At 36.8% G+C, this 14,041-nt stretch overlaps 6 protein-coding genes across 6 annotated transcripts; 3 read left to right on the forward strand and 3 right to left on the reverse strand.

The window, feature by feature from the left end:
* The first annotated feature begins 10 nt into the window (after positions 1–10).
* LOC100635548 (proteasome subunit beta type-2-like) lies at positions 11–987 on the forward strand. The gene is made up of 2 exons (XM_003382483.3): positions 11–268; positions 385–987. The coding sequence occupies exons 1-2, from the start codon at positions 54–56 to the stop codon at positions 824–826; spliced, it is 657 nt and encodes a 218-aa protein (XP_003382531.1). The 5' UTR covers positions 11–53; the 3' UTR covers positions 827–987.
* Positions 988–1,007: 20 nt separating this feature from the next.
* Positions 1,008–2,580, reverse strand: LOC100635422 (charged multivesicular body protein 4b-like). Its single transcript, XM_003382482.3, has 5 exons — positions 2,350–2,580; positions 2,024–2,201; positions 1,780–1,894; positions 1,608–1,716; positions 1,008–1,330 (listed from the first exon to the last, which is right to left on the reverse strand). The coding sequence occupies exons 1-5, from the start codon at positions 2,525–2,527 to the stop codon at positions 1,257–1,259; spliced, it is 654 nt and encodes a 217-aa protein (XP_003382530.1). The 5' UTR covers positions 2,528–2,580; the 3' UTR covers positions 1,008–1,256.
* Positions 2,581–2,587: 7 nt separating this feature from the next.
* Positions 2,588–4,219, forward strand: LOC100637022 (NAD-dependent protein deacylase sirtuin-5, mitochondrial-like). The gene is made up of 7 exons (XM_003382410.3): positions 2,588–2,677; positions 2,732–2,901; positions 2,951–3,056; positions 3,167–3,380; positions 3,504–3,675; positions 3,742–3,857; positions 3,959–4,219. Exons 1-7 carry the CDS (start codon positions 2,662–2,664, stop codon positions 4,032–4,034), a joined length of 870 nt encoding a protein of 289 aa, XP_003382458.1. The 5' UTR covers positions 2,588–2,661; the 3' UTR covers positions 4,035–4,219.
* A 146-nt stretch (positions 4,220–4,365) lies between these two features.
* LOC100637148 (ras-related protein Rab-30-like) lies at positions 4,366–5,235 on the reverse strand. The gene is made up of 2 exons (XM_003382411.3): positions 5,003–5,235; positions 4,366–4,925 (listed from the first exon to the last, which is right to left on the reverse strand). Exons 1-2 carry the CDS (start codon positions 5,177–5,179, stop codon positions 4,494–4,496), a joined length of 609 nt encoding a protein of 202 aa, XP_003382459.1. The 5' UTR covers positions 5,180–5,235; the 3' UTR covers positions 4,366–4,493.
* A 62-nt stretch (positions 5,236–5,297) lies between these two features.
* Positions 5,298–8,306, forward strand: LOC100635674 (ras-related C3 botulinum toxin substrate 1-like). The gene is made up of 4 exons (XM_003382484.2): positions 5,298–5,438; positions 7,295–7,481; positions 7,543–7,652; positions 7,763–8,306. The coding sequence occupies exons 2-4, from the start codon at positions 7,298–7,300 to the stop codon at positions 8,054–8,056; spliced, it is 588 nt and encodes a 195-aa protein (XP_003382532.1). The 5' UTR covers positions 5,298–5,438; positions 7,295–7,297; the 3' UTR covers positions 8,057–8,306.
* A 1,263-nt stretch (positions 8,307–9,569) lies between these two features.
* Positions 9,570–14,007, reverse strand: LOC105311928 (uncharacterized). Its single transcript, XM_011404172.2, has 7 exons — positions 13,272–14,007; positions 13,084–13,176; positions 12,542–13,029; positions 12,021–12,129; positions 11,772–11,955; positions 9,806–11,728; positions 9,570–9,749 (listed from the first exon to the last, which is right to left on the reverse strand). Exons 1-6 carry the CDS (start codon positions 13,969–13,971, stop codon positions 11,428–11,430), a joined length of 1,875 nt encoding a protein of 624 aa, XP_011402474.2. The 5' UTR covers positions 13,972–14,007; the 3' UTR covers positions 9,570–9,749; positions 9,806–11,427.
* Between the last annotated feature and the right edge of the window lie 34 nt (positions 14,008–14,041).

Raw genomic sequence — 14,041 nt, forward strand, 5'->3', positions numbered from 1 at the left:
TAAACTTCACGTATGCGGGAGTGTTCGGATGTGCCACGTGTATATAAATCAAAATGGAGTGCTTGATTGGAATGAAGTTTGATGGTTTTTCTTTAATAGCTCACGACAATTCAGCTGGTAGGAGCGTCCTGGTCATGAAACAGAACCAAGACAAGATATTTCACCTGGGAGACCATCTAGCAATGGTTGTATGTGGTGATACTGGAGATACTGTGTACTTTGGTGAATTTATACAAAAGAATCTTGCATACTACAGAATTAAGAATGGGTAATTAACTTTAAAAATACAATAATAATTATTATTAAATTAATTTTTGTGGAACATTTTCTGCACCACTTAGATTAATTATTAATAATTATAGATTAAATTCTTGTCATTTTTAGATACTCTTTATCGCCAAGTGCTGCTGTTAACTACACTCGTCACGAGATGGCAAAGCGGCTCCGTCAAGCCCCTAACCTAGTGAACCTTATAATGACAGGCTATGACGAGTCAACCAAACAAACCTCACTCTACTTCATGGACTATCTCGGTACACTAGCCGATGTACCGTTTGCAGCCCACGGCTATGGTTCTTACTTTGCCCTCAGCACTCTTGATCGCTATCATCGCTCTAACATGAGCAAAGAGGAGGCAGAGGGGCTCCTCCTCAAGTGTATATTGGAGGTTCAAAAGCGTCTGGTCATCAACCTCCCATCTTTTAGTTTTTATTTTGTTGACGAGAATGGAGTCTCCAGTAAAAGGACTGTCAAGACAGAGCCGGCTAAAGTCGTTGGAGAGAGCACGGGAGAGCAGCAATCAGAGGAAATGGATGTGTTTGTCTGACATTAAACAATGATTAGTGTCCATTTACTGTATGTACACAACTACACGTCCATATAGTTAATATTATTATGATTCACCTGGGTATGTTAATTGTCACTTTTAGTTTACATGTATTTGGAACTTTTAGTTTAAATTATTCACAGTGCTTTAAGCTAAGTAAATTTTCTTTATTAAAAACTTGTGCCTGTATAGTAGAGCCTGTGAACTGAGTACTAATAATAAATAATTAATTTACATAAAATCATTTTGATCAATATTAATGGTTTATAATTAATTAAATTACCCAGTTGCATGGGGCTAAATAAAACAAAAACAAGAAACTAGTCGAAACTATTATATAAAATTTCAGTATCGAATAACACAACGATTATTAGTGTTTAAAAAAGCTGTAGGACGAAAGACAAAGAAGACTGGAAGAAATAAGAGAAGGCTAGTTTAACCACTCAGCCAATTCCCTCAAATCAGATTCATCATCCTTTTCTTTTGACTTGATTGTAGAATTAGCTACAAGAGAAGATAAACACATTACAAGAGGGAACAAGATGACAAGTCATAGTCACATGGACCATTATTCATTGTTATGCTGAGATGGCAGACACATGATCATAATATGATACAATAATAATTGATACAATAATAATACTCAGCATTGCATTAAGCATGTAATTAATACTCACATTTAATACTCAGCACTGCATTAAGCATGTAAGTAATACTCACATTGAAAATAGAAGCAAGAGTCTTGATGTATGTGTGTGTGCATATGCCTTAGGGTACTTACGGACATCAGGTATGGTAGGCAGTTCCAGATTAACTGGAGTATTAGTATCTAACAATTGCTCATCAAGCTCTGCCTGCTCCATCTCTTCCAGCTCTGCTAATAACTCATCCTAAGGGAAACAATTAGAATCAGCATTAATACATGTAGTAGTGTAAATAATAAAAATATTCACATCGTCTAGTTCTTGGTTCATCCCAAAAGGTGTCGAAAGCGCATCGCTGATCTCCTGGGCTATGACGTTCTGCTCTTCAATGTCATCCATCATGTCATGTACATCATCAACATCTCTGAGGGAAAGAAAAAAAAGAACAAATTGAAAATTGCACTAATGTCACACATATTTCTATTGAAGTGTATTTTCAAAATACAAACTATATTTTCATTACAAGTATACTAATGGTATGAAGATTACTCACAGATTGGCATGAGCTGCTTTCAATGCTTTGGCTGCATAGCTCATATTCTTGAGCACTTCCGTATTCGTCTGTGCATTCTCGAGCGACTCTCTCTGGAATTCAATGGTGGACAATGTACCATCAATCTGTTGTAATTGCTTTTCAAGTCTCTTCTTTCTTTTTAGAGCGTTTAGGGCACCTAGAAGTAATGAAATAGTCGGATGTTCATAATATTGGCAACAAGTCAATAGTGAGTATATTCTCCCATACAAGACACGGAACATAAAGATATGTAATGTAATGGTCTGGATTGATGCATGTATGAGAACTGGTGGCATATCTCTCACCTCTCTTGTTCTTGAGTCCATGTTTCTTGATCAGAGCATTCTCTTGGTCAATCTTCTTCTCGAGGAACTCAGACTTCTTGTTTAACATTTCCTCCGTCTCTCTCAGTTTCTGAATGGCCATTTGAGGGGTAGGGGGCTCGCCTTTCTTAGCTCCAAACATTCTTGCCAGTGCCTCCATCACTTCTCTTTCTGTATCTCAATTCTCTATATGCGTTGTAAGCATCACGTGACGTACGAAGCTCCACCCATTTTATGCTGAGCTAGCAAGTACTAGCTCACTTGGAAGAAGTAAAACATTTACATGTAGCTTTTATGGCTGCAATAAAAGGTGAGCTTAATGAAAAACAATCATCAGCATTTATTGTCTTTTTTTAATTTTTAGAAAAAGATCAGTCACAACAGGATAGCTCAGGACCTTCATCTGACATGAGCAGTTTTAGGTCAATATTTGCTGGTGCTAAACACATTGTAGTACTCAGTGGAGCAGGTATCAGTGCTGAAAGTGGTGTGCCCACTTTTCGTGGAGCTGGAGGCTATTGGAGAACATTTCAGGTAACAATATAGAAGAATTACTGCACACTAATGCATTTAATTCATGCAGGCCCAGCAATTAGCAACTCCAGAGGCCTTTGCTGATAACCCATCACTTGTTTGGGAGTTTTATAGCTACAGAAGAGAAGTCATGCATTCAAAGCAGCCAAATCCAGGTCAACATTAATAAGTGAATGAACAGGCATGCCTGACTATTTGTTGTAGCATAGTAAAATTTGGATTACAATTAATGACATGCTACCATATAATTCCAACACCTATACAGCCCACAAAGCTATCGCTGAACTAGAAAAGAGATTGCAACCGCAGGGAAGGAAAGTAACAGTCATCACACAAAATATTGACCGCCTTCATCACAGAGCTGGATCAGAGGATGTCATAGAGCTCCATGGCTCTCTCTTTCACACCAGATGCACAAAATGCGGTGACGTGAGAGAGAACAAGGATAGCCCTATAGTACCGGCATTGAAAGATAAAGGGTAAGATAATAACTAACCTCTATTGAATGCATAAAAGTCGATTTTATAAATTAATGCCGTCTAGTGGTTTTATTTTAGAAAATAAATGTTTACTTTTGCTTTTCCACTCTATTTGTCCACTAGTACTCCCAATCCAGACACTGAAGATGCTCGTATTCCAATTAATGAGCTTCCTCAGTGTGAATTGTGTGGATCTCTATTGCGTCCTCATGTAATTTGGTTTGGAGAACCACTAGATGAAGCTGTTCTTGACAGAACTTACAAAGAGATGGATAAATGTGATCTTTGCCTATTGGTACGATCATGCTCATCACTCTCTCTTACTCTCTCTTTCTTTATTTCTCTCTTTCTCTCATAATAGGTTGGTACATCATCAGTCGTGTATCCTGCTGCAGGATTTGCTCCTTTGCTTGCAACTCGTGGAGTTCCTGTCGCTGAATTCAATCTTGAGAAAACTCCAGTCACAGGAGCATTAAAGTATGCTTCTGGATGGACTGACTTAGTCTAAATTTATGCAAACTTAATTGTGATAGTGCTGTACTTTTAAAATGTGTATCATTTATGTTCTATTTCTTTAGATTTCACTTTAAAGGCAAGTGTGGTGAGACACTACCAACAGCTATTGCTAAACACCAAAGTGAAGATTCACAATAAGTCGTTGTTATTAGTGTTTCCACATTGAAAGCTAACAAACAAAAGTTTTGTACAAACTATTATTATTATTATTATTATTATTATTATTATTATTATTGCATTAGATCAATCTATCAGCTATTATTTGTGTTAGTTGATAAAATTTTGATTGCTATCATCAAAAAGTACATTATCTTTTACTGTGACACATTTTACTATGACATATTACTACGTTTGGCATCAAGAATCAGTACATAGTTGTGGCAAGGAATGCATAAAACCACAATTACTACGTCATATATTATAACAAAATTTGTATCAGTAAAATATTATTAAAAAATTAATAGTGTAATTCCACAATAATAATTAAATTAAAGAAACAAAGTACAAGTCATACGAAATAATAATTGATTAGAAAAATTAATAAGCAACTTATTTGCATATAATAGCATAAAAATTGCACAGTCAATTAACCAAATTTTAACAACATTTCTTTTTCCCAGAGGGCTTACTGACCTGGGAATTCTTTGCAATCGTTTCTGCTGCTAATGGATGAACTTTAAGAGCAATGGTATCAAACATCTCCGTCAGATTTGTGTTTTCAAGGGCACTGACTTCAAATATCATGTCTTCATCGATTTCGTTCAAATGAGCAAAATTTTTCACCCTCTCCTGGCTGACATCACGTGAAGACTCAAGATCTAACTTGTTACCAACTATGGCGGTAATGATGGCCTCTTGTCCAGAGGCAACTCTAGCAGAAACTGCATTCTCGGCCCACGACGTTAAAGAATCAAATGTCTCCTTTTCATCAATGCTATAGACAAGAAGAAGAACTTTAGCTGAGCGGAAGTACGTGTGAGGTATTGTGCTTAGATGCCTTTCCATGCCAGCTGTGTCAAATAATGTGATCTAAGTGAAAAGCAAAGAGAGGAAAAAAGAGATCATGAGGCTACCCATCCCCAACACAATGTTTTGGTATCACTTACTGAAACTTCTGCACCTTTTATGGGCCACTTCTTCTGTTTCTCAGCCTCTTTTCCAACAGGCTTAAACTCACCAGTAGTGAATCTTGTGAAAATCGACGTTTTCCCGACTCCCACATCTCCAACAAGAATGACTTTGTCTGGTGCGTTGTTCAGTAACAAACCATCTGCCAGTGCCATTATAAAAGAGCTGTCTTGTTTCTTTTAACTGCCACTCCTACTAGCCAGAGAGCTTGCTGCATACTTAATACTGATTAGCCACTCCTTTTTATACACCCACGCATCGGGGTGTGTCTACAGACCTGTTTTATTCAGCTCTGAATATCATCTTGTGTGCGTGTGGCTCTCTGCTGCTTAAAGAGCATTTTTTGTATTTTTAATTCAAGAGAAAGAGTAGCATTGTTCATTTGGAAGACAGCAGGTGGATAGTAGCTTTAAAGTGAGTTGAATGTATGTTTCATGCATGTGAGCCAGGGTCCCTTGCAATCTTTAAAAGATAAGACTGACTTATTTTATAGTTCCTTTGCCAATGTTGACCCTATAGTATCCCTATAGTACAAACCACTAATGTGCTCGGGATTAGATAAAGCATTGTAGCTTTGCTGGCCCTAAACTAGCCCACAAATTCAATCTATTGTGTAATCCTCTCATTAAGTCTCAAGGGCACTGATGTGGAATTAGTTAGCAAGTATATGTACTATAAAATTATCACCACCAGCTCATTTGACAGTCTATGGCTCTACCATATTGGATTGCATGTGAGGAGTATCTGCCTATATGTGTGTAGACGGTGTACATGTATGTGTCTGTCTTTTAATGTTTATCTATACCATGACATGAGAATCCTTCCAATTTACATCATACACACCAAGTCACAGAGGAAAGTCTGTGTTGTATTAGATAAAGAGTAAGGATGTGAGTTCATGTGTATGTCACACAGAGGGAGGGTGAAGGGAGGAGCGATGTTAATAAGAGAGATGTTGGTTTGTGATATGAAAACTAAAAATTGTTTTTTGAACTTTGAGGAAGAGCAGTTATTAGCAGAGAGTGCTAGCAGTAGTCTTGTTTGTACACAAAATGGAAGTAATACATTGTAATTGTGTAATTGAATTTGGGTATTGATTAAATGCCATTCTACAAGTGCTGACTCATTTTATGTGTAGTGCCACTTTCCTTGAAAGGGCAACAGTTGCCAAGTCACTTTGGTTTTCACTTGCATCTGATTTAATGTTGTTTGAAAACTGAAAATCCCTAGTGTATCTTTTTGTATATAAAAGTATTGCATCTCTAAGCCCAATGTGTGGTGTTTATTGGAAATGGATTGGTAATGTTTGTCAATTGAATGCTCTCTTCTTTGTATCTTTATTATATATTGAAAGGAACTGCAAAGTTAGTAAACTACCATTTCCCAATGTGAATTGAAATGTTCACAGTTACAACACTCGCATCATGTACACAAACTCACCACATTTCTATTGTCACTTCCCTTTCTCCTCCCTTCATTCATGTAAACTTTTAAAAGTAGCCAACTATATTTCACTAGCTTGGTTAGCTTTTGTATAATTACCCCATGATATTTTTATTGGCCAATAACCTGTGTTCTTGTGTATTGATTGAGTCATGTGCAGCCTATAAAAGGGAGCATCTCTTAACTGCACAGTAATGCAATAATCCTTTTAGACACATACCACACATAGACACACGATGAACTACATAGATATACACAGACACGCCTCCTTAATTGATAGCATGTTATGTCAAATAGTGTCAATTGATGTCATTGTTATTGTTCTTGTTATAACTGAGATCACATTCTTGCCTTGTATCTATTATTAGTAACATCACTAGGCTTCATATGCACCACTGGCTAATGATTCCTCTTAACCCCATATACTCTTACCTGGCATATGATTATATTTTACCAACTTTTTGCATATTCATTCAACTTGTCATAATTTTATACCTTCTGTAAAGTTTAATAGTATCCTATGCAGTAGAAATGACCTTCACTTAGATATTACTCCGACCTCTAATGTAGAAGTTGTGTGATGAGTGGTGTTTGTCTGATTGTTTTTTTAACAATATCAACTACACATTATTGGTTACTTTTATTGTTTCTTGTTGACTTTTTCCCATCTTTTCATCATCATATTCATGTGGGGGCATCCTTTATTATTGTCACTTTGACATTAATAAAACTAACAGTCCCTCAATATCTTGGGAAGCAAAAGCACAATCCCAACTGAAACTACTTTTTAAGACAAAATATTATTTTTGCTACTATTGCTATTTTAGGTAATGAGTTTAAAGCACATAAAGTGTGTTGTGGTCGGCGATGGTGCAGTTGGCAAGACATGTCTCCTAATGACATACACAACTAATTCCTTTCCTGGTGAATACATACCAACTGTCTTTGATAATTATGCTGCTAATGTCATTGTCGATGAGAAACCGATAAGGCTCGGACTATGGGATACTGCAGGTGAGCCTATGAGAGAAAAAGTTCTAAATTTCAAAATAATTTTTTTAATGTTTTTATTTAGGACAAGAGGACTACGAGAGGATTCGGCCACTTTCTTACCCTCAGACTAATGTATTTCTCATCTGCTTCTCTCTTGTTTCATCCTCCTCTTACCAGAATGTTGAGCATAAGGTATAATAATATGTTATCTGCACAGTAGTTGTACTATAGTGTAAATATAATACTGCACTAGTCTGTGGCATTAATAGATAGAGTGATATTATGATTCTTGTATCACGCAGTGGTACCCCGAGGTGAGGCATCACTGTGGTCCTGATGTGCCCATTATTCTTGTTGGGACTAAAGTGGATCTAAGAGAAGACCCTGAGACTCTCTCAGAACTTGCAAAAGATGGAAAGACACCACTTAAATTTGTCGATGGACTAAAGCTACAAAAGAAAATAAACGCCGAGAGATACATTGAGTGTTCAGCAAAAATGCTAACAAATATACATCAGGTCTTTGAGGAGGCAGTGAGGGTGAGCTTGAAGGCAATGGAGCCAAAGAAAGTAAAGAGAAGATGCGTCTTGTTGTAGCATGTCTGCCACTTGTTGTAAATTTTAAAAAATTTAATTTTAAATTGATCTATTAATTATGATTACCATGCTACAGTATTATCACTGTATGTCTTTCTGTAATTGACACAATGCATTTATTATTAACTTTATTATTATTATTATTATTATTATTATTGTGATTACCTCTATTACTAATACTACTATGATCCTCCTTCTCCATTATCACTCTCTCATGCTTTATTAATTATTTTAATTTTTGAAATCAGAATATGTAATGGCATGGAGGAGTGGATCTATGTGAAGACATAGGATTCCAAATGGCAGGCGTGGAGCATTCCATAAATTTTACTGATTTATTGTTACAACTTTAAAACAAATTTAAGAAACATAGTCTTAATCAGATTTTTCTTTTTTTGCTTAAATTTGCTTCTTAAAATTTGGCACAGGATCCAGACTCTACATAGAGCAGGTTTCAGGACAGTCTAATAAAATTAAAATGATAATCAATAATAGATCCACTGGTCAATACTCACTGCAAGTCATTGGTTGCCTTCTTCTTCCTTTTCCTCTTTTTGTTCCCCTTCCTCTCTGAAGAGTTGAAGGATCTTGACAAAATTGTTCCACTTTTTTGGGCCTCTTTATCTTGGCATCAACCACTATATCATCCAAGGTAACAGATTGCTTACTCTGGAGCTGGCCATGAAAACGTTCAAGAATGCCACTGAAATTATTGACAATGGTTGATATAGAGTTAGACTCAGCCAAGAGACATGGGTTGGAACCATTTGTGCAAGCTATGATGACATCGTATTCTAATTTGTCACCTTTGCTTGTTTTGCTCCTTTCTCTGCTCTTTCCTTTCCTGCCTTTTGTGCTTTTAGAGTTTGACTTGGTCCTTTCATCCTTACACTTTAAGCTATTGTCATCCACTGTTGCATTGCAGCTAGCATCTAAACCAGTACTGGATGTTGCAAATAATAGCATGGAGATTATTTTTGCATCCAATTTTTGTAACTCTCCTGTTGTTGCATTGCAGCAATTTTGATTGCAGACATCATAAGTTTGGTTGAAGAAGACTTTGACTCTGTAGGTAGCCCTGACCTGAGGGAGGCATTGAGTTTGAGCTAGAGTGACTACAAAAAGTGTAGCCAAAGCTACTCCAATAAATATAGATTTTGACATCTCTCTCTGAGACTGAAGAGATGGCAGTTTATATGTATGATTTATGGTATTTAGGGTGGTTCAATTGCTGAGCTATCATATGTCATTGTTGTAACAACAGTCAATTATAGCCTGGCCATTCCTAAATAACTGACTTGTGATCTTGTTGCCAAACAACCCACTAAAATGGTTTACATGATGTGGGGGTCTGGAGACTTTGCCCCTCAAGATTTGTATGCAAATTAAAAATTCCTTAGCATAACTGCCCCCAAAACTTTGCAAGGGCACCTTATCATGGCTGCCATAAAGTTATTTTGTTATATTAGTCTTGGCATTAACACCACTATTATTAGTGGTGTTAAAGTACAGCTTTTAAAGATTATCAGGTATCATAAAACCAAAAGTAAAAAATTAAAGGGAATTGGCAGAATATATAGCAATTATTACAAAACACTAGAAATCTGATCATTACATATAGCTAGTTTATATATTATTTCTTTTCTTTTGAGTATTGCACCCAGATTCTACATTGGGCATGTTTCAGGGCAGTCTATAAATGAATTTTAAAAATCATAAAATAATATATTGAGTATTGTATACACTTACTGCAAGTCATTGGTCGCTTTCCTTTTCCCTTTCCCCTTCCTCTCCTAAGAGTTGAAGGCACTTGACAATATCTTTCAACTTTTGGTCTCCTTATCATTGCATCAGCTGTCATATCACCCAAAGTAAGAGACTGCATATTCTCGAGCTGGAAACGTTCAAGAATGCCACGGATATTATTGACAACGGTTGATATAGAGTTAGACTCAGCCAAGAGACATGGGTTGGAACCATTTGTACAAGCTATGACGACATCAAATTCTAATTTGTCACCTTTGCTTGTTTTGCTCCTTTCTCTGCTCTTTCCTTTCCCACTTTTTGATTTGCTTTTAGAGTTTGATTTGCTTTTAGAGTTTGACTTGGTCTTCTCATCCTTGCACTCCACACTATCACCATCCAATGTTGCACTGCAGCTAGCATCTAAACCAGTAGATGCCGAGAATAGCTGAGTAGTAATTCTTCCAGCCAATGCTTCCAGCTCTTCTGTAGTGGCATTGCAGACATCATAAGTTTGGTTGAAGAAGACCCTGACTTTATAGCTAACCCTGACCTGAGGAAGACATTGAGTTTGAGCTAGAGTGACCACAAAAAGTGCAGCCAAAACTACTCCAATGAATATAGATTTTGACATCTTTCTTTCTTAGAGATAATACTATAAAGAATTACTTCTGAGATTGAATTGAATAGATGATTTCTATAGCAGTCATCTTCCTTTATATACAAGAGCAGGCTGATGATGTCACGTACTCACAGTTGTATTGTAGGCACACCTTAAATCCCTAATACCATATTTAGATATATTTTGAGGTTTCCTCCCTCAGTTATAGACAGCCTGATGTCACACTCTTTGTTGCCATGGAAAGGTCTACCACAACGTTAGATCAGAGATCAAATATTAATTCTTATAAGTGTCACCTTTTGAAGTGTGAACAACCTGAACTTCCTAGCTGAAGGTGTGAATAAGATTAGACCACAGCAACTGCTAACAATGCTAATGCTGAAATGATCACAAACTTTGCAAATCTAATAAATTCTTACCAAATGGCCAATATACAAGTGTAGACATCACAGTTCATTCATGCCAACAGTTACTACCAACATTAACCAACACTTGTAACACTTGCATGTGAACTACCAAAATTTTCTCAAGTAAACTATCCTAGGATAGTCAAAATATTTTATGACAATCCCTTAATAATGAGCATAACTTCTTAATTGAGAGATATACTCAGGCAAGACACAGTAATGGGTGGTGGCATGGTGCTCAATTATAGGCATCAATGTTGAGTGACAACAGTTATGGAAGCCTGACAACAAGAGCCTGTGAACTGTCACATCAAATATAATGGTCAAATATGGCCAGGTTGTAATTAATTGTCGGCTACTACAGAGCTAACTGTTGCTACAACAATGACATATGAGAACTCGCCTGATCAGCTAACTCTAAGTCCAGACAGTGTGTGGGTAAGTATTCACATGATGAAAGCACACAAAACCTTATATGCAGAATCGTACAACTTATTGTGGCTCAATCATAGGATTCCCACTTTTAGTCATGTAGCACATCATCAATCAATAGGAGTTTATTCATAAGAAATATAATGTTCATTATTTTATAATGTTTTTTATTTGAGGTTATTCCAGTCTCTGTGATTGAGCCATGCTACCTTCTCAATGATGTCAACACTACGACCGATTCTCAGCAAATAATGATCCTGGCATCCTTTTACTTCACTAGTAGCAGTAGCAGTGTTTTCAGACGGACTTGATTCTTGGGTCAATAAATCAAGCCCTGCCTTTATGTCACATGCCACACCTAAGAGTGCTATGAGAGAGTGTGTGATTGAATGCAGTCCATTGGCAGGTTCTGTCAGTAATGAGAGCAGCTCTGTGTAATCCTTTCTTAACTGCAAGACTCCAACAGAGCTAGGATTCACATAAAAAAGTGCATCATTGTTATAACACAAACCTTAGTTTGTATCTATCATCTTTCATTAATATCGCCCTTAATTCATAAAATAAGATTGATACTGATATCTGAACTACATAACATTGTGTGACTGTATCCACAAGAGACTGAGAGGCTTGGAGTAAAGGATCAATCAACTGTTCCTTACAGACACTCACATAAAATGAGGGAGCATCATCACCTCCTGTATGATATAATTGTAAATAGATTACTGATATATGCCAATCTTTTAATGTTAAAAGGACTTGCCTTTTTGCTGCTTCCAGGCTGAAGGAGGTGGGAAATGAGTCTCAAGAATTTGACGACATTTCTCTCTCCATTGATTAAAAAATGTGCAACAAAGACTTGATAATTGATACTACATAAAAAATTACACAAGTACCGTAGGGCGCCTTTTTTTTGAGGGCTATAAATTTCGCGGATTTCGCAATTTTTTAAAAGATTCACGAAAATTACTTTTGCAAAAATCAAGTTAATACGGTACAAGATGGCAGACGGCATAAATTCGCGAAAATTAAATCCGTGAAATAAAAATCCACGAAATTTATAGCCCTCGAAAAAAAAGCGCCCTACAGTACATGTATCCTATCTTTGTCTCTCTATGTCTAGTATACAGGGTTTCCTTTGGCAGTCAGTGGATTTTTTAAAATTTAAAGTTGCTCCAAAATTGTGCCAAAGTCACTGTACTATAGTAAAGGGACTTTAGCCAAATTTGCTTTGTGGGAAACCCTGCTGGATGTGCTGGTGTACATGTACACTGTCCTCCTTACTTCAATCCATTCACTACAATCACTCAATCCTCCATACTGGATCCCACAATATTGTCCCACCCAATATTGTGACGATGACCGAGGGAGTGATAAATGAGCCACGCCTGCTTGACCACACCCATTAATTAATTCGTCCTCCATCTTGAGCAAGAGAGGTCCATGAATAAAGAAAAGAGAAGTAATGGCTGACAAACGACCAGAAATGATGCTGTCCTTAATTGAGAGAGTCAGCCACCTTCCCAATGACCAGATCAAACTATGAACTGAATACAACAATGGACAAAAGAGGTGGAGTCTATCAGTTTCTATGGCAACTGCTTGTGTCTTCTCTTCATTTATTTTCGATCCATGGTTTTTAAAGGTGAGTGATAGCAGAGAGACTGAGTCATTCATAGGTGAGAGGATTGATTTTGATAATGACTGGATCACATTAGATGATGCTAGTTTGTATGAAGAGACATGCAGCAAATGAATATTTTCTTCAATAGCTAGAGAAAACAAGTAATGCACAATACATACAGTGAGAGTTTCTAATGCTTTACCATTATAAATGATATCATTTGATGCTTCTACATCTAAACGTGCTAATACATACTTGAAACAATAGATAGCAGGAGAATACAGAGCAACTGCATCTATCAACATAGAGAGAGATCAGATGAAAAACAGAGAGTATAGCAGTAGAGTGAAGGTAAATGACAATGTACATCTATGGCATGTTAATCCTTACTAGTGTCATGTGATGATATAAATTGGTGGAGAAGTGCTTTTACTTTATCTCTTAGTTCACTCTCTAATATGTCTTCAACTGAAAGGATTGATAATAGTCTATCACCAACACATTGCCATATCCTTGTATTGATTCTTAAGCATAGGCCACTATCATGAAAGCCATCAACCAATCGAATACATTCCTGCCAAGTTTTCCCACGACAAAATTTGCTCCTACTATCAGTTAATAATGAGGTTACCCCTTTTATTAGTCCAATTATTGATTTTGTTAGAATTTCATTAAAATTATAAAGACACTTTATCCGGTGAAGTGGGAGGAGGCTTGTTGCTAGGATACTATCACAGATAACACGCCCACGAGCTAAAACAAAGGTGTCAAATATGTCCGCCACAGCCAGTCTTGGACGTTGACAGTCATTTCTCGCCACACCCACAGAGACACCATCATTAATGAACTGTGTGATATCAAGTAATGACTGGATTGATACAATATATTCTTCCTCCTCTTTTTCCTCGTCTATCGAAAGAAATATTAATTCCATTATATTCAAAACCAGTTCTTTGCAAAGTAAGAGCTGGTACCGGCTCAAAGGATCACGTGATCCCGTTACAGTAAGTGCTGCATCATGCAATGACTCCAAAGAATGAGTGATGATCTTCCTTTGTTGATCACGTGAGCAGGACCTTTCTCTCAGCATACTCTGTACAGTCAATAAATTTTGAGCCAAAAGATCGCTTCCCTCTGGTTTAGCTGCCATCTTTTTATAA

This window comes from Amphimedon queenslandica, unplaced genomic scaffold, assembly GCF_000090795.2.
Source record: "Amphimedon queenslandica unplaced genomic scaffold, v1.1 AMPQUscaffold_13521, whole genome shotgun sequence".
In the NCBI taxonomy this organism is placed as follows: domain Eukaryota; kingdom Metazoa; phylum Porifera; class Demospongiae; order Haplosclerida; family Niphatidae; genus Amphimedon; species Amphimedon queenslandica.